Source organism: Convolutriloba macropyga, chromosome 5 (assembly GCF_964194025.1).
Source record: "Convolutriloba macropyga chromosome 5, txConMacr16.3, whole genome shotgun sequence".
NCBI lineage: Eukaryota > Metazoa > Xenacoelomorpha > Acoela > Convolutidae > Convolutriloba > Convolutriloba macropyga.
Window position 1 is genome coordinate 62,545,453 of NC_134472.1, and position 26,170 is coordinate 62,571,622.

General features: G+C 37.4%; 1 protein-coding gene across 3 annotated transcripts in view; it reads right to left on the reverse strand.

Annotated features, from left to right (window-relative positions):
• LOC142340154 (potassium voltage-gated channel subfamily KQT member 1-like) overlaps positions 1 to 26,170 on the reverse strand; it is a 103,319-nt gene that overhangs the window by 48,787 nt on the left and 28,362 nt on the right. For all 3 annotated transcript variants that reach the window (XM_075390658.1, XM_075390657.1, XM_075390656.1), the window contains exon 2: positions 9,948 to 11,123. In XM_075390658.1, coding sequence (XP_075246773.1) covers positions 9,948 to 10,105 — 158 coding nt within the window. In that variant the 5' untranslated portion in view covers positions 10,106 to 11,123. The remainder of the gene's footprint in view (positions 1 to 9,947; positions 11,124 to 26,170) is intronic.

The window sequence follows — 26,170 nt, forward strand, 5'->3', positions numbered from 1 at the left end:
ATAGTTTTACTAAAATTTCTCTAATTTAAACAATGGAATAAAACATTCATAAAAACACACCTTGTTACGATTATTACTAGAAAAATTACCACTTAAATTTCAAGATATTTATCCTCCAATGTCTGCGTTTAATACCCTTGTAGTTTCTTCATCTTTTTTCCTACAGGCGGTTATTCAAACTGTTGCCCTCTCAACATGAGTGTTTGACTGTACCTTAATTGGGTAACAGCGTGACGTATTGAATGAAACAAAAGAGAGAGAAAAAGCCAATTTACTATCTGAAATGGGACATTCAATTCGCACAAAACAGTCCCTGCTGTGTTTGTTCCTCTCTCTTCTAACTCCTTCTTGCGCTCCTTTTGTCTTTTATTACTCTCTTCTATACTCACTTATTTTTTGCAATCAAGAAAGAGGCCTAAAGAAAGAACCGCGTGCTGTTCTTTGATCTCTATTAGTTGAAAAGTAGATCATTTTCCTCTCTATCAGTTAGAGTAGACAAAAGAGACTAGCGCCGAGCAGTCTTGAATAAAAGGGCAGAAAGCAAACTTGAATTCAGTTTTATAAACTGAAGAGCGACTCCCATCAATGTTAAGTTGCATATTAATTTATAACCTGATCTTTGGTATTACCGAAGTCCTCTGAAAAATAAAAATTAGGCAACCTTTGATGAAAATATTTTGAGAAAAACATTGCCTAGCATTGAAAAACAATAAAAAACATTCCCCTACGCTACCCGGGTCGAGGTTTGGTGGTGAAATTTTCTAAGAGATGCAGTAAAATGCGGTGAAAAACAAATTTCACCGCGTATTTCTTACAATCTTTTTGCGGTAAATTATTTATTTTCACCGCGTTCTCAGTATTCTTACAAAAATGAAATTTGCTTACACGCACGCCTTCAACTTTTTATTCCACTGCTCCAACTGTCACTTAGTTCTTTGATCTTTCTTGTGAATTTAAATCAAATTCAGCAAACGTTGGAAAGCAACTGCGGTAAATTTTTGTGAGAAATGCGGAGAATTACGTTGTGATTTTTTTAAAGAAATGTGGGGAAATGCGGTGAATTATTTTTTTCACCGCATTCACCGCATTTCTTACATTAATTTGCCACAAAAGTTGATGCGGTGAATTTTTGTAAGGTAAATGCGGTAAACTTTGCGGTGAAACTTTGCAAAAAATGCGGTGAAAGGTGGTGAAACATGTTTTTTCAGCGCATTCACCGCAATCATCGCATTTCATACAAAAACTCACCGCATTCACTGCTTTTCTTTCAAAAATTTACCCAAAAAACCTCGACCCGGTTAAAAACGAGGTATTGGTTATTTTTGCTGAGTAGAAAATCTTTGCTTTAAAGGAAATTCTCTTTTCCCAAGAGGATCTCAAAACTATGAAAAAAAGTATCGAGCATACAGATTCAGACTTAAACACAACTTATTAAATATTTCCTATCTATTATGAAAACGAACTATACTCTGATCGGACAAAACGTAAATAAAAAGTATAAGAAATGCATCGCACAATTTACTTGATCATTGTTCAATTGTTTCATGTAAAACTCAGTATTAATTGCCTACCTCAGAAATATTCGCTTTTTTATTTTAGCAAAATACCACTTACGAATCTAAAAACATGGAGAAAAAATTTGTATGGAATACTGGAAAAACATAAAAAGGAAACTTCGCAGTAGCTACTCCATTATAGATATACCATAAAGCAACAGAGATAAGGAGTTTCTTTCGTAAAACCAAAATATTTAAACGACCAATTCACGACTAGTAATACTCTTTCTTTTTCAAGAATAGCAAACTGATATTGATTTTTCTGGGAAAAATATTGCATAAGAACAAGTGAACTCTGGATGATTTGTTCCCATGTTTCCGGCGTCAAAATTGTTCACTAATCTCTAAGAGGTACGGAAAATTTCCCCAAACAAGAAAACTGTCCACACTTTGTCAACTGAGAGATCATGGACAACTTCCACAAAAACCTGCTTCTTTAACTCATAGAACACTGTAAGAGCAATTACCACTCCACATGCATCCCATGTGTCATACAAACGTTTCACTGCGCTTCTCAATGAAAACTGGGATCAATTTGAAAGCCTCTCGAGAAGCGTCAAAGCAGGTGCCAGACCTCCGGCGGATTGTCACCAGCCAGCTAGATACTTACATTTACACTTCGACGACAAGGTACCACTTATGTTACTTCTTATCTTACTGTATTCCATTGCCAGAAAACAAAAAAAACGACCTGGATAACGCATTAGAGCAAATGCACAACCACTAATCCGGACCAAGTCAACGTCAAAACTTTGAATTACACACACAGAGACAAAAATTTGATCCTTTAAAAGGGGGCAACTAGACGATTTCCGAACTGTCTTACAAAGTTTTGAAATTTGTTTTTAGTCGATTATATCGTAGCCAGAATTGAGCATAACGACGAGAGGGGCATACATGTCCGTGACACATTTATACAGGGATATTCCCCGCGAACACAAAAAACATATCCTCAGAGAAAAAGACAGAAATAACTACGTACAATTATCAGAAGACGAAACAAATCAGGAACCATATTATAATACGGTCTTGCATGTACCAATAACGCCGCTTTCAGCCAAGCATTTGAGAAATTCATGGCTGTAGAAATAGCCGCATCAGTTTCACAAGGATCACCACCAAAATGGATTAATAACAATCTAAACAAGTCTAATAAAGCTTTTACCGTCAAAAAAAGAAACAACACAGCATATGCCCCTCTATCGAGGAAGAGAAAGAACGTCAAGCTCAAGAAGGCTACACAACAACGAAAGTCTCGTTCTCCAACGCCAACAAAAAACTTTTAAATGGTATACAATAGTCAATAGCAAAGCAAAGTGACTGCACTGATTGGCAAGCACTCCATCATTAAGCCAGACCGCCGTTTAAATAGCAGTAAAAAAACTGAATAACCTGCATGCTATTGTACAAAATATTTTCTACTGTACAACCAGCTGAAAAGGAATTGTTCTCTTGATTCTCTTTCTATTACGCAGAATCGCTATGAAAGCCAGTGCTGATACCGGAACAATAAGTCCCCGCACCAACAAAATCAGACGTTACTGTTTCCACAGCACCTCTGCAACAATCCCAAATGTTTTTCATGACCTACTTAGATCTCAAAATTAAACAAAATGAGCTCAAAGATGGCTTTATGGTTTTCGTCAAAAGTGTCTGGAATTTTGTTTGGACTTCCCTGCATCGACAAATATGAAATAACAATCCACACTCATACCGTCTATCTACACATTCTTGATTTTAAATTTTAGCTGAATTTGAACCTGAAATCAAATGGACTCGGTTACAAGCGAAAAGTTCTTTTGAGAAAAAAACCACTGGGATTCACGTCCAAAGAAACTAATCGAACTGACGCCCTATAAAACAGTGGAAACAGAAGATTAAAATGGAATATAAGATATTGCAATCAAATTCGAGACATCGGAGTTTCCCTCACAGCACACAAGAGAGAAGATTGAAAAATCAAATCAATTTATGACTGTCAACACAGTGGATGCAGCAATCGCAGACGAGCAAAATATGTTACTTGCCACTTTCAAAAAAATAAGATCTGAACAAGCTCGCGACAGTAACCCAGCAGAATCAAAGTTACTAAAAAGGGATAAGGCAACAAACAAAAATATCGAAACACAGAGTAGCAAAAGAGCAAACAACTCAACTAATAAAAAACTACAACACCAAATTTGATTTCCAAACAGTAGACAACTAAAGACCTCTCTGAACTCTCCGGACTAGAAGAACGAATTCACGACGAGCTCATCCGTTTCAAAAATGCGAGTCCATCCACCTACTGAATAAAGCTGAGGGCAACAAAACTTTTTCGGAGGTGTTTAGCCGGCACAAAAAGTCATCGGAATTGAACAAACGAAAAAGAATAGGAAAAACTATTGGAATCCAATTGCATCGTCAAGAGGCATCTCCTTGAATTTGAATAAAACTTCAATTTCTCACTAAAATTTACAACCGGCACTAACAAAAAAGTATACTTGAACAATCAAAGAGTTCTCAAGGGCGATCTCAAGAACGATTTTTTTCAAGGACAATCTCGGCCCTGAAGAACCTGACTTACTACATTCTAGTGGCTTGATCACCACACTACATCTCAGTAGAAGCTCATCTCCAATTTTTACCAAACCGCAATTAAACTGATAGAACTTCTTAAAATCGATCACCCAATACGGAATGTCTACTGCAGCAACATATTGTCAATAGCAACCCTTGCTACCGCAGGAGGCCACCATGAAAAAAAAATTCTGCGAAAAGCGTGAAAGGCTCATATACTAATCACTGCCACTGGCAACCAACAGTCATTACTCTTGATGACCTTTAATTTCGCATCGCGATTAAATGCAGTCAAAAGGCCAGCTTAAAGGCTGAGCAGAAAAAATGTCTGTGCTATCAGATCATTCGTGGGACAAAGCCTGGACCACGTAATCCCCAATGACAAGTCTTTTCAATGCGTCTAGGACTTTGGTGTAGAAGCTCATGGCCTCCAACTTTTTCAGCAAGAAAAGTCAGCAATCTTTACCTGTGTTATTGAATGCGGAAGGAACCTACCTAAACACACGAAAATGCTCCTTTGGTCTCCGGAAAATTCAGTCCTTGGAAAAGACTGGCTTTTAGGTGTTTAAGGATCTTTTATACAAGAGCTCAAGGAGATCTGCTTCCCTTCTATAGTTTACTGATGAAGAGAAAGCTCTATAGATAACAGTATTTGAAACAAAAAAGAACGCAAAAAAGACAAATAGTCACACAGGATCTACAATCAGCTTGCAAAATTGCTATGACAACCAAGAAGCAACCAAAAGATGTCACTATGGTCGAGGCATCTTTTCATGTTGCCAGTTTTGCACTAGCTATAGATGACTACACTAAAACAGCAAAAGAAACAACTAAAAGCTAAATATGCTCCTATGAGGTTTGACTCACGTATTTTCAAAAGGAGCCAATCGGAGATAAGAATTTGCTGCCAAACACTTCATCCGTGATACATTTGCAAATAATTTTTCCGGGATATGCGAAAAACCAGTACTAATTCTGACTGATAACAGAGGCCTCGCAAAGTTTTTCGAAACAAAGATATTCCCACCAACGCGTTGGAACGCATTGGATCATGTCCTGATCTTTGACATCACAATGGGACATATCTCCGGAAAAGCCAGCTTAGCTACAAAATACATTTCCGGGATACACTTCAACCCAAAGGAGGAAGAAACGCTGCAAAAATTTGAAGATACCTATCAGCAAAATCCAATTCGGCACCACCGTTTATGCCCTGGACAATTGAATGAGCAAATGTTTAGAGGGAATATCTGACGATAACAACACTAGGACGAACTATGTTTTTCGAACCAAAAAGTAAAAAAAATCAATAATCGATGACGAGGTCCACATTCAGCAAGAAAACAACGCACCTCCAATCATATATGAAATTAGTCCAAAGGAAGTCTTCGATACAGACGGACATTCGCCCTTAATCCTACCAGCTGAATAACTAAAAAGACCCCGGCTTCAAATAAGTGATTGTGTTGTTTGGAAGAGACCCACCAACAACCAGCCATTTTTGTCAACAAAATTGAAAAAGTATCCGAAATATAATATATTGCTAAGTTTGATGATGTGCTGCATAAAATACTTTACCATCATACAGGCGGAGTTTTACCAAACAAAACTGTGATCCTTTTCATTTGCGAAATTGAGTTATTTTCGGCATTTACAACAGCGTATAGAGCGGACATGGAAAAGAGTCGAGAACCATCCCCGATTTTGAACGCTTTTCTCCCAATTTCACAGAAGCGCACTCGACACTTAATACATTTTTATTATCGAAAATAGATGTCTTCTAGGAACATTTATTTGCGATGCCTCAAACACCAACGCTTGCAAAACTTATTTACCTTTTCTTTCAAAAAATTTTTTTGAAACTCTTTTATGTACTCCCAAGCTGTTACCAGAAACACGCTTTCAGACATAGTCAAAACCACATGGCTACAAAGAGAGGCGTGACAGAAAACGCTTGAATTTTTAGATACCCAAGACTAGCTATTTCTTCTTTGCTAACTTGCATTAGGCTCTCGCTCAATCAAGTCCAAAAAATCACTGATGTGCTTCCGGGACAATATCAAAAGCCCTCAATGTCTTTTAAAATCATCAGACTAAAAAAGCAGTGTTTCCTGTTGTAGTTCAATATAACTAATCACCCTCAACTCCAATCGAATTTTCTTTCATATTAAAGGTCCAGCCCATTGAAGCGACCGACCAAGCCGTGATATGGGTACAGAATGGTACGGATTCGCAAAATCTGTTCATTAGCAGATAAGAACAATTTGATAATCAGACTCATACTAAAATTATTCTAACAACTTTATTCAGGCTGCTACAAAAGTCATCAGTAAGTCTAACTATCAAGCGGAATCTAGGCCAAACTTTTTTCCGCACTAAATCCCTGCCCATAAATTACTAAATTTAGCTTTAACTGTTGCAATTTAATTACTTCTATGCCATCCAAAGTTCGCATTTTTTTCTAAACAACTTCTGAAAGAAAACTCGACTCTTAATACATTTACTTCAAAAACTAAATCAAACTGAACAAATTTATTCTATGTCGAGTGTTCTCACAGTCAATTAAAACTCTCACACAAAACGCCTGCAAAATTTGGTCTTATAAACAATATAAAGCTTATCAGACATTCCAATGAATTGCATTGGGATTATGTATTAGAAGATTTTACAGTCAACAGTTGTCGGGTCACACTAAATTTCCCTGAAATATAACAATCTAAATCGTTGATCTAGTAAAAACAAGGCTTCAGTCTATTGACGAAACAAACGTCTTTTGAGAGCTCAGCTTTGAATTGAGTGGAACAAAATATGACCCCTAAACCAACTCCAAGACTAAAATATAAGGAACAAATTCACAAATTACAAATCCAACTTTTTATATATTAAAAGGAACAGGAGACCTTTAACTAAAAACACCGATTCTCGTCAACCCACCTCATTTTTGGTCAAATAATTCTCACTGAGCGCAGAAAACAGGAAAGACACCATGGCACCATATCCAATACTTTCAATAACTACAAAAACTTCATCAAAATTTCTGAATTCTTACTGCTAAATATCTCCATTACACTACAACTAATGAAGGAACACCAATCTACCAAAAGCGTCAGCTTTTTATAATCTAGACTGAAAATGCTGCAATGATTATTTGAATTGACAATCTAATCCCTGGTGCTCCAGACTCCCCTAGCCACAAGCATCACACAGAGTGCCGAAAAGGAACAAAACCAACATAATCGCCCTCAATTTTAAAAGCGCCATCGTTTCGACAAAAAATAAACAGGGAACCATTCCTTTGAACTTGATCACAACAAAAATATGTCAACAAGATCCAACACAAAGAGCCAAATGTTCCTTTTTTCCTCATTGAAAAACTTAACAAAATTCAAACAAAGACTCAAATTCATGCCTGAATGAGTTTTTCAACCAACAAAAAGTACTGCTCTCTTATAGGACAAAAATTTTGATAAAAAATATAAAAAATAATTGAATCGAACAATATTTTCATTTACCGTTAAATTTGATTCTTTTAATTTTCAGTTCATTTTAAGTACTTCAGAACTTATGAGCTCTCCTCGTATTAGCAGAACACCAGACACTTAGGAATCTAAACAGTTGAAAAATTTTTGTAAAAAGAAATGTATTTGTGTCCATTTCTATTGGAAACCCTTAACTTATGGAGGAAATTTCCCAGCAATTCACACAGTACCGAGTAACCATATGGTGACATAGATCATGAGGGTTCTTCTGGAAAAATCAAGAACTCTTAACGAAACAAAGTTAAGACAGTTGAAACACTCAAAAAGAAAATTACTTTCTTTGAAAAAGGCCAAAATGTTGTTGATTCCTCTGGAAAGATTATCAGAGAAAAAGAAACCTTTTTCCAAAAAACCAATTTTTCCCCTGATGTTCAAGAGGTAAGGATTTTTCATTACCAGACACAATGGCTAAAACTTGATAAAACTTAAACTTCCAGATGTTGACGTACACAAGCTTATCGAGGCTTGTACCACACAAATGCAAACTGTTAAAACTTGCCAATTTTGTCAGTTGAAAGTTAATAAAAAGGTCCACAAGAATTGTTCCTTTCATCCATAGGACTTTCTAATTCGACGACTCGATTTTCTAACTGACTTTAGTGGCTTGCAAGCAAACTTTGGAATTGATGCTGGAGCAGGGATTGACACTAACGATGAGAGAGTGTACAATGAGCATCGTTGTGGAAAAATTAAAACTGGGCAAACCAAAATCAGGGAATTTGTACAGGGAATGCCGTACAAGTGAAGTTCTCACCAAATAATTAGTTAATATCTGGGTAAATGTCCGATGCTCCACTATCAAAAAAGATTCTCAATAGACCATCTAGTTCCGGGGCCAGCTAATACTACAGTCATGTACACATTTGCAAACACCAATAGCCCTGCATTCACTCAAACAAATGAAAATATAATGGCAGCAGGCACAGCTTCAACTCAAGCACCAGTTTTGTCTAGTGGAAAATTGGTCTTTGCATATAAACGTAACATTTTATCAAAAAGAAAAACTCTTTAAGTGTACACTATCTTTATCCAATTATATCGCCTTTTATTTCAAAAAAATTGCTTTTCTTAACGTATCCTTATTTTTGTCGTGTACAAAGTGGACAATGTCGCCGTTTTAAAAAAAAATGCATGCTATTGCACTTTATTGGAAGATTTGCAACCTTCTCTAGTTTTCCGACACTAACCATCCATCTGAAACATTTTAGACAAATACATTTTTTATTTGAAAAACTTATCTGAAAAGCGATATGTTTGCATCAAAAATTGTTGGAAAACAGGGCATTTTGTTTCAAATGTAAGATCCTTCATTCAAAAGATTAGAACTAAAATGACAAAACAACTTATTTTTTTAGAAAAAACTGTGTAATGAAAAATTGAAGAAAAAAAATATGAAAAATACTATTCAAACTGAAAAATTTTAGGATTAGAGACAATCTTTAAACTGGTTTTCAAAAAAAATGAAAAATTGGTTTATATAAAAAAAAAACAAATGAAAAAGCAAACAAAAATCAAAGGAGATGTTTTGTCTTGCGACTTTGCTTAAGTTAATGCAATGGTTGCTGCTAATTGCGCATTGAGGTGGAACTGGACTGTGGCGGAATAGAATTGACTGAGTTGCTATATTCGTACAACATTTGGCTGATTTTTCGGCGCATACTTGAAAAATGAGTTAAAGGCCCGCATCTTTTAGCGTTGAATGCAGTGAATATTTGTGAGATTTGTGGTTTTTAGCGTTGAAATTTTTTTTCACCGCATTCACCGGTTTTCTTGGACAGCTCTCACCTCCTGCATGTTAACAACTTCTTATTCCACTGCTCCATCTGTCACTTACTTCAATGATATTTCCTGTGAATTTAAGATAAGCGTTGAAATTAGCGGTGAATATGTGTGATTTGCGAATTTAGATTTGCAATTTTATGGGTGAAATTTTTTGCACCGCAATTTGCTGGTAGGGGTGAAAATTTTCTCGCGTTGAGAGCAAATCTTACACTTTTTACTCAAATTCACCGCAAATCTTACATCTGTTAACGATTCTTAGCGGTGACACCTCGACCCGGGTACAAACCCCCCCCCCCCCCCCCCCCCCCACTTCATGCTCACTGTATAACACCATGATTCTTACTCAACGTTTACATCAATTGTGCAACCAATTTAGGAGAAAGAAAAATTCGTTCATAACCCGGTGATTTCAGACAGATGGCCAAGAGTGATTTAATGCAATAAGAAGTTAAAGATAGAGGGCTTTATTTCACATTTTGCTCATGAAAAATTATCTAAAAGTGAAACTTACACAGTGACATGGTAAGTGATGGACAGGAATCCCTGTGGTCTCTCTAGGAACGTATAGACTGCATTCTGCATACTCCTGTATCTAGTGTTGTACTTGGACTGTCTCCTCACATATCCCTCCCGCACTCTCCTCCCCATAAGGTTCAATTCCATGTCCATTGCTGTATCCACACAGTCAGTACTGAATCAGTGCTGCCCAGTTCTGTATCTTGAGCGTTAATTTAATTTCGGTAGCGAATAAAAGACTGAGCAGTGATAAATACTGCAGACTGTCAGCACTGAGATCTATAACAACCAGTCAGTGCTTAATAATAGACTGATCCGTAATGGACTAACATTACTGTGTATCAATGTCAGTACTGAATAATAGACTGATCAGTAATGGATAAGAGGAAATAGGGAGTTGAAGTGCCGATGATGACCAGAGATGGCTAATGCATCAGTCAAGTTATCCATGTCACGGGTAACTTAATAAGAGAAATTTATATTAACAGCTTTCAAATGGTTAAATTCAGCACTGATTTCTTTGAAACGACGCGACGTAAAAATTACAAGAAGAAAAATTTGGAATAAATTTTATTTGTGGTCCTCAATTGTTCTCTGTCGTTGTTTACTTCTGAATTTAATTATTTGTTTGTTGTTTGATCGTTTGATTATCCGATTTAATATAGATCAAAGGAAAATATAACAAATTATTCCAGGAAAAATGCTTTTAAAGAAAGAGAATATCGTCAACTGAAGTTCCATTTTTAGTTGTTTCGGAATTCTGCAGTTTCTCGTTTTTGTTTCCTGTTTATTTAACCTTTATTTGGGTTAACATCAGTCAATTACATCAAATTAGAGACAACGTTTTCTTGTAATGGTGCTAATGAGACCAACTGTCACATAATGATAAGCTGTTTTTGTAGTTGTACTGGAATTCGTTTGCTTGTTGTTTGTTTGTTGTTTGTTTGTTGTTCGATTGATGATCGTTTTTAAAAAGTCAACACAAATCCATTCTTTCAGGTTGATTTTGGTTTCTTCAGGTAGCTGTTCTTCGAATCAGACGTGCGAGGAATTGTGATAACAAAACAGCAATCAAATAACAAATTGGATTGTTTTCAGCAGAGTAAAAGCGGCATTCCTGATTTTTCTACTTCTGTCAACGAACCCAAGTGTCAAAAACTGCTTCGTCACCCTGTGAAATGAAACGTGATACATCTTAAAATGTCAAGTAATATACGCAAATATGAACTATCTCAGTTTTGTTGAGAACAAAATAGAATATATTTTAAAGTGTAAGAACCGGAGTTTCAGTAAAAATTGTTTTTCGGAAAATGTTTGAATTACAAGGATCAACAACAGCTAATTAACATTATATATCAGATAGTGTGAATAGTCTATCAATAAGTTTTTCAGTCTGGTGTCTGGTTACAGTCCAACAGAGTCCGTTTCATTGTAGACGGATATGATTGGCAGTGACCATGTCACCGCTAAATGTGATGACCCGGTATCACACTGTCCGTGGTCGGCGGGTCACATTTGGCTCCAGGGTATTGCTGAAACCTGCATTTTATTGGTACGTCATTTCCCGACTGACTTTTGTAAATTGGTTTGCTTCTTATACTTGATGGGTTTCAGGTTCTCGGGTCCCTGGGAGTGGGTGGATTGGCGACTATAGTTCTCTTCCTGTTGGATACTCTTCGTAAAGCTCAAATTAGAGGCTCGTAAGCTCCTTCCCCTCTGCGCTTTTGGTGTTTTAGAGGTTTTTTAAATATGATTGAGGAACTGGTTGACGATCTGGATCAATGTTGCATAACCAACAGTTTTATCCACCATTCTTAAGTACCCTTATTAGCCTTCCTTGGTTGGTCTGATCCGCGTACCGTGTTGTGTCCGTAAAATGGCTAATAAATGGTTTGTCGGTTAGACTTGCAAGTTTTTGTTGTTGCTTAGGTTGTCATTATTTTGGTCTTCTGAATTTAAATTTACGAATTCTACTTTCGATGCATTCACTTTGTTTTTGTTACCAGTTTTTTTGGGACTGCCTATTCCATGTTTGGTTCAGCTTGCATCGGTTACTGTAGGGTTTCGCCGCTATTTGTATTTCGTTGCCTCACATTATTTGAGTAGCTGCTGATTGTTTGGGGTCAGTGTTGAAAAATTAGATGACACCAAATTGGTTGGGGTGACCAATTGTGGGTCTTCTTGTTGTAATTCCTTCACATCCATGTTGTTTTGCTCCCTGATTTTTGCTAGGGGACACTATTCTACCCTTCCTAGTGAATCTAAGAGAGTTATTCCGATTTCCGACTTTGAAAGTTTTGTAGTTGAAAGTATTGTAAATAAAAATTTCTGGGCTGAATTGTTAACGTATACTTTGCGTTTCATTTTTTTTGGACCAAGGAAAACTGAGAGACCATTTTTGAAGCTGGTAAAATGTCCTTTTTCAACTTTGTAAGACACGCGGTACCTGAAATCGAGCTGCGTTAGGTCCTTTAATTAGAACAGAGTGAAAAGTTGACATTTTTGTTTATGTGTTCACTTATATGCGGTCCATTTTTAGTTGTGTGGTACGTTTGTCCGTTGGTAATATAAACGTATTGGCTACATTTGAATTTTATTATTTTTTAAAAAAGAAGTACATTGTTTTTTTTAAAAGTTTATTGTCATGAAGTATATCTCTAATCGAATGTTAATTCAAACTTTGATACAAAATTTGGTGGTGTTATCCTCCTGCCAATGGTTTTATTGATCTGTTTGGCACCATTCCTGTTGTACCAGGAGGCACGTGCTAAAACTGTGACTTTGAACACCAAGTCATAATGTTGATTACATAGATGTAATTCAATGGTTTGGAAATGGATGACTTTTTCACGGTAGCAAAAGAAGATCTGTGAAGCAAATCTCACGAAAGTTTTAACTGTTGACAAAGGGTAGCCAGGCATATCGTGCCAAAGTAACTATAACTCAAGGTTCTTTTGTGAAACACCACCAACACTGGCGTCAGCGAAGCAAGCTGATTAGTTTGCTTCTCTGACGTCCAGCCACAGCATCGCCAACACTACACATTCAAAATTAACTGAAGGCGGAACACCGCACAGTTTTTTCCTGGTGACTCCCCCTAACCAAGCTCGAACGCGCAACCTCAAGGCCAAGGCAAGGGCGAAGGCAAAGACAAAGACCACGAATCATCCCAAAGACCAAGACCCATCCCCCCACCGGACAATAAAGGCCCCCCAGCACAGTCAACATTTCAACAACACAAAACACAAAGCAGAATACAAACCTCCTGACAGCAATGCCGAACAGAACCATGCAACCACCCGTTTTAAAAGCAAAAATCAGGGTGATGGGGGAGAAAATTGCGAAGAACCTGCAAACCATGAGCGAATTGATTGACAGTGGGAACATAAACGCAGCAAAGAATAATCATGAAAAGGCAGCGGAAACATTTTCGGAGTTCGAGGAAACCAGTTACAAGTTGATTTCACAGCTTGACGAAGGTCAACACGAGGAGTACATCGGAAAAATCACTGACACGTGGAACAACATCGACGACATGAAAATTAACATTCAGAATCACCTTTCGCAAGAAAACACCACCACAAACTTCAACACACAAGACAACAACGAGACAACAGTAACAGCCAACTCGACAGCGGATAACTCAGCAACCAACAACAACATCAACACTAGAGCAATTGGACAACAGCAAAAATCCGTTAACAGAAGCTTACACAACGAACAACCAGAAACTAGCAATTCCGCTCAACGTGACAACCTCAACAGCTTTTGGTATGATAGAATAGCTTACTCAAGCAGCCTAAACGACCAGCAGAACAGAGTTACTGGAATGGGGGACACACAAACATTCAATTAGCCAACAGAACAACCATAACAATTGTCAACAACGTTATCACAACCAGTTCCATTCTATATGCCTTATGTGGAAGCTCTTCCAAAGATGGATCTTCAGAAGTTCAACGATGATCCGAGCAAAGGGGCAGATTGGTACAGCCGTTTCAGTTTCATGATTGGAGACACTCAGCTCAGTGATGGACAGAAGATCGCCTATCTACAGGGTTTTGTAATTGGAAAAGTCAAAACAGCAATTGAAGGATTTGCCTGCAACGGTCACCTGTTCAAAGATGCAATAAACGTGTTGAAACAGCGGTTTGGGAACCCAAACGTCATCATCAGCAACTTGTTGGAGAAACTCATCAACTACAGGCCACCAATGAGATCTCATCCTTGGACAATTGTAAATTTTTCCACATTCATTAACACCATGACAAGGACACTACAAGAACTCAACTTCGAAGCCGATCTCAACAGCACGACAATCTTGAAGCATTCAACCGACATACTACCTTACAGCGAAGAAATCAAATGGAATCAGTTTGTTTTACGACAAAGAATTCAGCAGCCGACACTTGCAGACTTCAACCAATGGATTAAAGAAATAGCAGAAGCACATGAACGCTCAACACATCAAGGACGAAGCAATAATAGTCTCAGCACAAACAGTGATACACATCAACGAAATTTAACTTAAATGGAAACCGACAATTTTATCAACAACCAGCTCATCCAAACAGGGAACAACAGCAGCAACAACAACCAACACAGAACATAAACAACTTTAGCAACAACAACAACAAGAACCAGTATAACCAGCGGAGCACAACACAAATGTTTCAAGCAACAAGAGGAAGAAACAGCAACAACCAGCCTCTGCCTTGTGTCTTCAACGACGGTAATCATCAGTTATTTCATTGCCCAACGTTTAAAGCAAAGACAGCAGACGGAAGACTACAAACAGTTTATCAGTTGAACCTTTGCAGAAATTGTTTGAGAGCGAACAATCGAGCCAACAACTGTCCTTCAATCTCTAATTGCAGGGAGCAAGGATGCGAACAACGGCACAACACTCTGTTACACGGTGCAAACAGTAGATACGGACGAACACTGACCTCAATTGTTCTACCAAACTCTCAATCGAACAACTCGAGAGGAAATGGTAACTCATTTGCAGTCATCAGCAACAAAGATACAACCACAACAAAGGACACGACAGCAGCAACTAAAACGACGAATCTTCTCTATGTCATGCCAGTTATTTTACATAACAAGGAGAATAAAGTTCGCACATACGCCTTCATCGACCCAGGAAGCAGCTTGACAATACTTCTCTCGAATACAGCCGACGAACTACGCCTTCAGAAAGAAACAACACTAAGAACAGACACAAAATCGAGTTACACAACGTCAACAGAAATTTCTTATATGGAAGACGACGAACGCTACAACCTCAAACATATATACGCTGTGGAAAACATCAATTTGCCAAAGCTGAGGGAGCACCCGGGGGACATTGCCAGAAAGTATGACCACCTTAGACAATATGCCAACTCTGGATAATCTCGAAGTCACAGTATTGATTGGACAGGACAACCTTAACCTTATCTCAACAGTCAGAGTGGAACAAGGACCATCATCAGCACCAAGCGCAAGTCTTTTCAAACTTTTTTGGACTATTTCTGGACCTTATACAGCATTGGATGACAATAAAACACACCATTCAATGCATCATACTGCTTTGTTTTGCAGCAATTGCCTCGAACAAGACAATGACCTCAATCAAAAAGTTTCTCATTGGTGGAAAGCAGAGACAATTCCATTGGAATCCAAAACCAAGTCAAATGATCCAGAAGTTTTTTTGGCCACCAAGATACTTAACACAACATGCGTGAGACAAACAGATGGACGTTATGAGACGGGACTTCTCTGGAAAGACAACAGCAGTTTACCAGACAACCGGTCGCAAGCCTTGACTCATTTGAATCAATTTGTCAACAGACTACAGAAGAAACCTGAACAGTACAAGAAATAAAATGAGGGCATTCAAGCAGACCTGGAAAAATGTTACATTGCAAAAGTACCTTTCCATAGACAGAAAGATACAGGATGGTACATACCACACTATGGTCTTGTCAGCCCAAACAAACCCGACACGATACGAAGAATCTGCAATGCCAAAGCACGACAAAGCGGAACAAGCCCCAATGACAAAATCTTAGCTGGACCTGACCTCCTCGGGAATATGCTCGGAATTTTGCTACGATTCCGACAGAGAGCCATCGCCATCCAGGGAGACATCGAAGCGATGTTTATGCAAATCGGAGTACGACAACAGGACCGACGTTAGCTACGATTCATGTGGAGACAACCCAACAGCTCAGAATTAGAGGTGTACGAATACCAACGACACATCTTTGGAGCCAGGGACTCACCAGCCTGCGCAAATTTTGTTTTGCAACAGACAGCCAAAGACGACATCGAAGATCACCTAAATTCTCTAGAGATCATTCAGCGGACATTCTATATGGATGACATGGTTGCATCTTTTAGCGACGCCATCACAGCTTTCACCACAGCCAAGAATGTCAAGGATACTCTGAAGAAAGGTAAATTCAATCGGACAAAATGGTGCAGCAACAGCCGTGAGTTTTGTGAGCAGATGCAAGATGATCTATGAGCAAACCAGTGAAGGAGCTCTTCAGTAAAGGTTTTCATCAAAGAGTACTTGGAGTTTACTGGAGCTGATACGAAGACAAAATAATGTTCAAAGCGAAAGACAGAAGGAACTTGGACAGCAAAACTTGGACGCAACGCAAGTTTCTCTCTTTCGTGTCAAGTTTCTACGATCCTTTGTGAATCATATCGCCATTCTTCATCCGAGCCAAGATTCTACTGCAAGAGCTGTGGAAACATGGACGCGAATGGGACAAAGCTATCGGTGGAGACAATGGAAAGGCCATTAAAGATTGGGTTTAGGAAACGGAACAGATAGGTACGGTAGGGGTAAACAGGTTGGTAGGTGCTCCAGCACTTGGGGACACAATGGAACTTCATGTTTTCTGCGACGCATCATTGGAAGCAACAGCAGCAGTAGCATACATCAAGACAACCAGGAACCAAGAAACCACAACTCGTTTTCTCATGGGAAAAACAAGAGTGGCACCCTTACGTCAAACAATTCCCAGACTAGAACTGCAAGCAGCACTTTACGCGGCAAGATTGAAGAAAACAATTGAGGATGAAATGGATTTCAAGTTTGACAAAATCTTTCTGTGGAGTGACAGCACGACCGTTCTCATTTGGATAAAGAACTTCAAATTGAAACACAACATGTACATCAAAAACCGAATTGCCGAAATAAGGGATCTCACAAACACCAATCAGTGGAACTACGTCAACACCAAGACAACCCAGCAGATCAAGGAACGAGGGGACTAACAGCAACATAAATGACAGAAAAATCTCTTTGGTTACAGGGACCACAGTTTCTTCTATCTTCTAGCGGCAACTCGACAACAGACGAACAACAACACGAAACTGTTTTCTTGTACAGCGCAGAACAGAAGCCTCGGGGAACACGACGACAGCCAATTGACAAAGACCTAATTGATGCCAACAGGTTTAGCCAGTGGTTGAAACTAAGAGCCGTCATCATCAAAATGAAAAACCTCCGAAACAAAACGAGAACACGGGACCAGCAGATCACAGATGCAGAGAACTTTGTTTTCTGTCTATCTCAGCAACAATCATTCGACGAGGACATAAATTAACTAACACACAACAAGCCAATTCAAAAACGGAGTAGATTGATTCAGTTGACACCATCAATAGACGAAGATGGTATCCTTCGATCAAATAGCAGACTAGCCAACGCACCAGTTTCAACAACATCAAAGAAGCCAATGATCTTAGACTGTAGGAACAGGATTATTCCTCTTTTTCCGGAACTGCAACACAACATCAATGGTCCTGTTGGAGTTGAACTTTTGTGTTCTTCAATGCAAACCAGTAATGAAGAAGATCTCGAACAGATGCTACGAATGCAGACGGCAGAGACAACTCAACAGCCAGCCTCAGATGTCAGATCTTCCGAGCTACCGATTCTCAGTCAAACCTGTAGCCTTCAAGGAAACCGGAGTAGACTTTTTCGGGGCCCTTTGAAATCTACCGCCAGATCAACACAGCCATGAAAGTTTATTGTTGCTTGTTCACCTGTCTGACAATACGAGCCGTTCATATCGAAGTAACCAGAAATTTGCAAAAGGAATCATGCATAATGGCATTTCAACGATTCTTCAGCCGACGAGGACTACCGGAAATAATTCACAGTGACAATGCTTTTTATTTCACCAGTACAGCAAAGACCTTCGAGGAAAGCAGCTTCACAACTACAGAGATACAGAAATATGCGGAATCGAAAAAAATTGCAAGGAAATTTATTCCACCAGGAGCTCCACATTTTTGTGGAACAGGGAGCGCCTCATTGGGATGAGCAAACGACTCTTCTTCAATATCACCGGATCTAGGAAACTCCAGGAAGACAGTTTCTCAACACTTATTTGCCAAGTCGAAGCTCTACTCAACAGCAGACCTCTAACATCAGTCAGCAGTGACATACGCGATGTGGAAAGCCTGACACCAGGACATTTTTTGACAGGAATGACAACAGGACTGCCTTCAGATACTACAATTAGCGGCAACGACAGAAGAACAGGAAAACTATGGAACAACGTCAACAGTATTATGAACGAGTTTTGGACACGTCTTTTAAAGGCATACCTGCCAACACACAGACAACGTCGAAAATGGCATTCAACGGTTGACGGAATAGAAGTAGGGGACATGGTATGGATACTAGAAAACAACACACCCAGGGGTATTTGGCCGGTAGGTAGGGTACAGAAGGTAAATAAAGGTAACGATAATGTGGTAAGGTCTTGCCTGGTTAAAACATCAAAAGGGGATTTTGTTAAACCAGCTATTAAACTTAGTTTGATTAGCGACAAATCAACATAAAGATTATCAATATTGAATGAGAAACAATAATTCAAACACAATCTGAAGCAAACTTCATATCAGTTTTGGGATTAGGGTAAAGAGAAAGATGAAAATTTTAAAGTTCAATTCAATGAATTAGCAATTCAAAGGGACTATTAGGTATTATTCAGGTACAATTAGGGATTTCAATAAGTAACTTACAAAGCAACTCAAATAAGCAAAGCTTATCGTACATTAAATAATTACATTCATAAGGGAAAATTTAGGTAGGTAGGTTTAACAGGAAGACAAATTCTGGATAGACATTAGGTAGGTTTTGGAATTCAAATGCCCAATTAAGTGGCTTATTGCAAAACAGCAGAGAGTTGAACCGACAGGATAACAGTATGTTGAATAGTTATATGACACTAAACAGCATAGGTAAAACCAGAAATCAGCGGTAAAAATTATTACAAAACAATTGGTATTCCGGCAAACTCTAATTTGGGAAAAACAGATAAACGTAGGCAATAGGTACAAGGTAGTGGTTGTTTTAGGTAGGTGGGGAACACGGGGAGCATCAGTTTCTCAACTTTCAAGGAGCAGACCAGCAACAACAACATTTCCAGAAATTGTTCAGTATTTGACAATCGCCAATCAGCCGATACAAAAGTCGATTCAAAACAACTACAAATGTACACAGTTGAACGCAATCAACACAAAACGCAATTCAACTTTCCAGCATACCACTTTCATATAACACTACAAGCACCACGTTGACAACTAGTACACAGCAACAATCTACAGACAACACCGACGGAAGACATCAGCAGAAATTTCACTACAACAACAAACACTTCAGCAAGAATTACTTCAGCAGAAGCAGCAGCGTTTTTCGAACAGCAGTAAACACATTCTTCAACAGTATACATCATCGAAGTCAGTTCAGACATACTTGTAGATATGGACGAGTCCGTAACTTCAAGATCAGCGTTTTATTGAGGACACAACTCAATACAACATTTCAACATAATCATCAGCAGATGAAGTAAGAAATACAGTTCAGATACACAAAAGACGCAACAGAGCAAACGAGAACACGACGAGACGACAAAGAGCAACTTCAAACAGACTTCAACAACAACAGATTGACTACGAACTTTCTGATTTTCGGTGCCCAAAAATGGGGGCGGAGTGTACCAGGAGGCACGTGCTAAAAACTGTAATTTGGAACACTAAGTCAAAATGTTGATTATATAGATGTAATTCAATGGTTAGGAAATGGATGACTTTTTCACGGTAGCAAAAAAAATTGTGAAGCAAATCTCACGAAAGTTTTAACTGCTGACAAGGAACAACAGTGGGCAAAGGGTAGCCCAGGCATATCGTGCCAAAGTAACTATAACTTAAGGTTCTTTTTTGAAACACCACCAACACTGAGGTCAGCGAAGCAAGCTGATTAGTTTGCTTCTCTGACGTCCGGCCACAGCACCGCCAACACTACACATTCAAAATTAACTGAAGCCGGAACACCGCACAGCTGTAGCCATAAAGCATTGGTTTAGTTCAATCGTCGGAAACCTTTTGAAACCGGGAATAAACAACGGGCAAAGAATTACATCACTTGTAAGCGTTCAGGTAAGTAAACGTTGCGGTATAAACAAAAACCAAAAAAACCGCACTAGGTTAACACGAGATCAAAGAGGAAAAAGAATGGACTTTTAAGGGGAGATATTCTCGTGATCTTTTTCTGCGAAGAACTAACTTGAACTGTTTTGAGTTTTTTAGGAGTTGTCCTTTTTACAACTGCTTTTTCTGCAAGCAATGAACTTTATCTATCATCAGTGTAAATTCCTATCGTTTAGTTCTCGAGTTTCTTGTCAGCTAATTATCTTAAAAGGTGCTGTTCTTTCCAGACGGATAAGTTTTGTGATATCCAAGTCATCACAGTCCGATGGTTCCCATTCTTAATAAGATTAAGTTTATCTTAGCTTCCAAGACAAATGTTCATATAAGATAGGGGCAAAATGCATATTTCATTGACAAACAATAAAAAATTGTACAATGTTGTTCCTTCACAGACGTTATTTTTTAAACCAAAAACTGTGTTCAGATCTTTTCACGCTACGTTAAATTTTTTGCCTCATTGGGTATGGCAATCCTGTGTGTGCTCAATTGTTCGCCTGTGAAAATAATCTTGTATTTTCATTCGTTTGAAAATATGAAAATGGAAAAGACATCACTAATGAATGTCATAGCGTATTTTCTCTGTTTATAAGGCGAGGTTGGGTCACATAAAAGTATTTGAGTGTATCAAATGGAATATCAATCCTATTGCATATCTTAAAAATTTGGAGTTGATTCGATGCATTGCTTATAAAGATATCACTATCTGTTTGCATTTTTTCAATCATGCCTTCAATTGATAAGCATTCCAAAATGTTTATTCCAAAAACCAATAATTGCTGCACACACGATGAAAGCTTTTTCCGCTATCTGTATTGTTGCCTCACGTTCTTTGAATAGCTGCTGATTGTTTGGGGTCAGTGTGTGAAAATTAGATGGCATCAAATTGGTTGGGGTGATCAATTATTGGTCTTGTTGTAGTAATTTATTAACATTAATGTTTTTTCTCTCCCTGGTTTCTTACAATTTTTGTGGTAGTGGATAGTATTGTACAATTCCTGATGAATCTGAGAGATTGATTTTGATTTCCAACTTTGAATATCTTGCTTTTCAAGCAGTTTGGTCACAAAATCCTCTGAGATGTTGTCGATAGTGTCGGACTGGTCTGATTGTGATCAAATTGTGGTCCTGAGTTGTCGATGGAAACTTTTGGTTTCATTATTTTGGTCCCAAAGAAATTTAGGAGATCTTTTTCGATGTTGATGAAATGCTTTTTTTTTCAATTTTGTAAGACATTTGGTACCTGACTTTGTTCTGATTTATGTCCTTCAGATAGAACAGAAAAAAATTTGTCATTTTTATATACTGGTCACTTGTATGCGGCTATGCGCCCCTTTTTTGGTTAAATGGTACGTTTTTCAGTCAGCGGTATAGATGTAAACGGCTTCTTCATAGCTTTTCAATTTTTTCATCATAAAAACGTACTAATTTGTGTTTATTGGTTTTTAAGATAAAATTTCATTGTCATGAAGTATATATCTAATTGAATGTTATTTCAACCTTTGATACAAAAGTTGGTGGTGTTCTCCTCCTGCCAAAGGTTTTATTGACCTGTTTGGCACCATTACTGGAGTTATAACTCATTGGTCTGGTTCAATTGTCGGAAACTTTTCGAGACCGAGATTGAACGGGCAAAGAATTGCTTCACTTGTAAGCGTTCAGATAAACTGCGCTAGGACAACTAAAAATCTTGATTGAAATCAAAGAGGAAATAAAGTAGACTTTTTTGGACCAATGAAACAAGAAATATTTTCCATTCCAAAGATGTAAAAATTGTTTTATGTTTTATCAGTCTATAAATGTCTTTTCACATTCCAATTAATATAGAACAAAGATTCTCTTTTCTCGAATTCAGTTTTAGCGTTCTTGTTTATAGGTTTTTACTGGAACTACTACAAGTGAAGCAATTGTTTGCACATTGTTCAACCTGTGTCTTCAAATTACGCCACTTTGTCTGTTTCGCATTCTCTTTCACTTTTGCATGTCCTTTGTGGGACACGTCGAATGCCGAAGAAAAACAATATTGATGATTTTTGAGAACGACGACATTGCCTTACAGCATGAGAATTCCCAATGCCAAAAAAAGATACCATGAGATGCTTGTTTGTCTTAGGGGGGGAGATAGACTTTTAGGGGGGAGATATTCGTGTGATCTTTGTCTGGGATGGACTATCTTGAATTGTTTTGGGTCTTTCAGGAGTTGTGTTTTTTATACTTGCTTTTTCTCTATGCAATAGACATTATCTATCATTAGTGTAAAATGCATATCAATTAGTTCTTGAGTTTCCTGTATGGTAACCATCTCAAAAGGTGCTGTTCTCTTCCAGACGGATAGATTTAGCGATAAACCAAATTACCAATTAGTCCGATGCTCCCCATTCACAGTAAGATTATGTTTATCTTAGCTTTCAAGACAAATGTTGACATAAGATAGAGACAAAACGCATAATTCTTCGACAAATCTCAAACGACTTTGCAAACATGTACATTTATTGATGTTCTATTTTTTAGCCGAAAAAAATAATAAGTTTTTTCAACCTAATTCAAGTTTTGTTTCAATAGGTATGGTAACTTTTCTATGATCATTTGTTTGCCTGTGAAAGGAATCTTTCGTTTGAAATTCTGAAAGCAGAAAATAGATCGTTAATGTATGTAATAGCATAAGTTGTCTGTTTATAAAGCGATGCTAAGTCAACTAAAAAAGCTTTGGTTAAATGAATGGAATATCAATTCTGCTTGTATCTCGCACCATTTGTAAGTTGATGCGATGCATTGATTCAAAAGATATAACTGTCAGTTTGTACATTTTCAATCATGCCTTCAATTGATAAGCATTCCAAAATTTGGACCAATGATTGCTGTGAACAAGAAAATTCAAAGTGTTTCTCCGCTATCCACTGATGTAATCAGACCAAGAAAGTTAGCTGATAGAAATAGCCATTAATAAGCAATGGTTAAGCTCGCTCGATGTACTTAAGATGAATGGTCAAGCAAAAAATTTGCATAAAAAAAAACCAACACGTTTACAATAATTGCTATTAACTTCGTTCGAGAGCCATTAACAGGTTATTATTATTAGACTTCTAATTGCAAACCTATGGCTGCACTTATGATCCTTAAAAATTAATTACGCAAGAACCAGGTATCAAAAAGAGTATATCGCAAATATCCGGTTCACTCGCGGCATCTGAAAGACTTTTCTTGAAAACAGTGGGAGTAAAAAACTATTCCAGTACACCCTAAAAGGGTTTTTTTTTAACTCATTAGTGACCGTGGTCCGTAGTTAAAAATTAGCGTGAAATTAACGTAAAATTAACGTAAGGAAACGTGAAATCAAATGAGTCCATTTTGAGTTTTCATTACAAAAAGCATCGGAAAACCAGTTTTGCATCTAGCTTTTATTGCATGTCTTGTTAAAATTAAATGAAATGAAATTTTTAAACGATCCGTAATTTTTGATAACATGACAGAAAACAGTGTTGCTGACAAAGTGATTTTAAATTCAACAAAAAATAACCCAGATTTTACTCTTACTATAATGGCGTTGACGTAGAATCAAGACATGAACTTGTATTTTGTCTGATATTTTGAAGTTTAACTTTCTATTTTATCCGGCTGAGTATGATTTAGCTTTTCAACCGTTTCAACTCACTTAACAGGTTTGTAAAAACATTGTCTGTTCTCCAAATAGTTTTTGACAATTTTTTCAAAAAATGTTTCAATCACAAAAACCAATGACTTGACAGCTAAACAACATCTTTGTAAAAGCAAATCGGCCCATACCTCGCAAACTGGTGGTTTACAGAAAAAAAATAAACTAAATGAAGGAAGAGTAATTGGTAGAAAAAAACAGATATTTAATAAAAACAACTCATGTTCTGATATTGAATTGCAATGATGTTCTTTATCAGTTTAACTACAAAAAATTTAGTGTAGATACAATGTGAGAAGCTTATTTCGGAAACTTTTAAGTTTTTTTTATTTAGTGTGTGGTCAAGAGTCATGATAGATTTATAATCTCAGGAGTTTCGATTTATATTTTAGATATTTTTTCTTTTCTTTTTAGAATTGTACAAGCTGATTGACCTTCTTCTTTTGCTCGTCGATACAGTTAAGTGAATAAATTTGAAGTTTTGTTCATCTTCGGTACGATGAAGATCAATCAAGCAAAAAGTTGTTTTTCGATGATTTTCAGTGGTTTGATGCCGAACATACTGATCGTTTCCTACGTTTGAAAACCAACATACCAGCGACACTGAAGAGAAACTCAAGTGATTTGTCGTTTTAAACGGCATATTGTGCGCTAGGGTGGTCAAAGAAGCCTTAAAGGCATCGTTAAAATCTTGCTTGGTTCACATTCTCCTATTCAAGGATACAGGATTCCACGTACGAATAGAGTTTTCAATTATATCTCATTGCCTTAATCTCCTTATAGCTCCTTTTTTCCTCTCAAATCACATACGAGCGATAATCTCATTTTTCTTACATAGTAACAAATTCTCAACGGTGGCAATGATAAAAACGCGAGCAAAATCTGTCTTCAGCGCTTTTGTCCATGTATTAAGGCTGTAAAACGGAACCTGCTTGTTACTTTACTCGCTAAAATTTGTTCAAATTGTTAACTGTAGTGTTATTAATTTCATCTCTAGAGAAAGAAGGAGGTTGTTGAATTGTTCGATCCGAATTTTTTAGCTAGAATTTATGCTAAATGTTTCAAAATTCGACTTTTTGGGACCGAAATTGGGACCAAATTTGATTTTTAGCCGACTTGCTTTAAATCTGCTGGAAGCAGATGCCTTAAAACTGCGGCCATATTCTTTTTAAGCTAATTGTAGACCCACGGGTTTTGAGGGTCTTCGGGAGTTATAATTTTGCAAATTCAAACTCAAAAAATATATAAAATGGATTTTTATTTTTGACAAACTGAAAAATTTTGATAAAGAATTGATAAGTTTAGCAGCCATTTGAACAAATGAGTATTTTGTTAGACTCGCAGCAACATCTCGGCTGATCTTGATATCGCCATGGATCCTTACCATGGATCCTTTTTTTTTCAAAATATTTCCGCTTTATAATGTTCTTTAGGTAACTTTTTTTAATTACAAAAATCTTAAATCAGGGATCAATTGATGACAGTTACTTTTCACAAAAACCAGGCTCAACGAGATTATTTTACGGTTTCAGAGTTAAGGGCGTGGTTTTTATGGCTCTGAACAATTATTACGTAAAAAAATATTATGTACTTCTTGTTTTGCATTGATTTGTTATCTTTTTGTAGTCCAATGACTTATTGTCCCTAGTCAAAGATCAAGTTATTTTTCAGTAGATTTAAATGAACTTTGATCGTTTTTTCAGCTGTTATCTAATATCTGTTAAGACTTTGAATATACTTGTTTTAAGAAAACATCGGTTGATTTTTGAACATTGCATCTATTTTATCTTAATTCTCCCAACTTCGGGCGCAGTCTCAGTAAAAAGAGGCGGAATCCAATTTTCTGTGAGTATTAATTTCTTGTCAGTGATGGTTTTACGTTCAAGAAATGGTCGTTTTGTTTTGATACTACGCCTTTTCATTTTTTTTAAATTTTTGAGCATAACTCATATTTTATGAGTTCATTTTTTTTAGTTGTCAAATTTTCGCAGTATTGACAAGTGCAATTGAAAGAAAGTGTAGTAAGGAAAATGCATAGCGTTGGAAAAAAGCAAATCTGAGTTGTT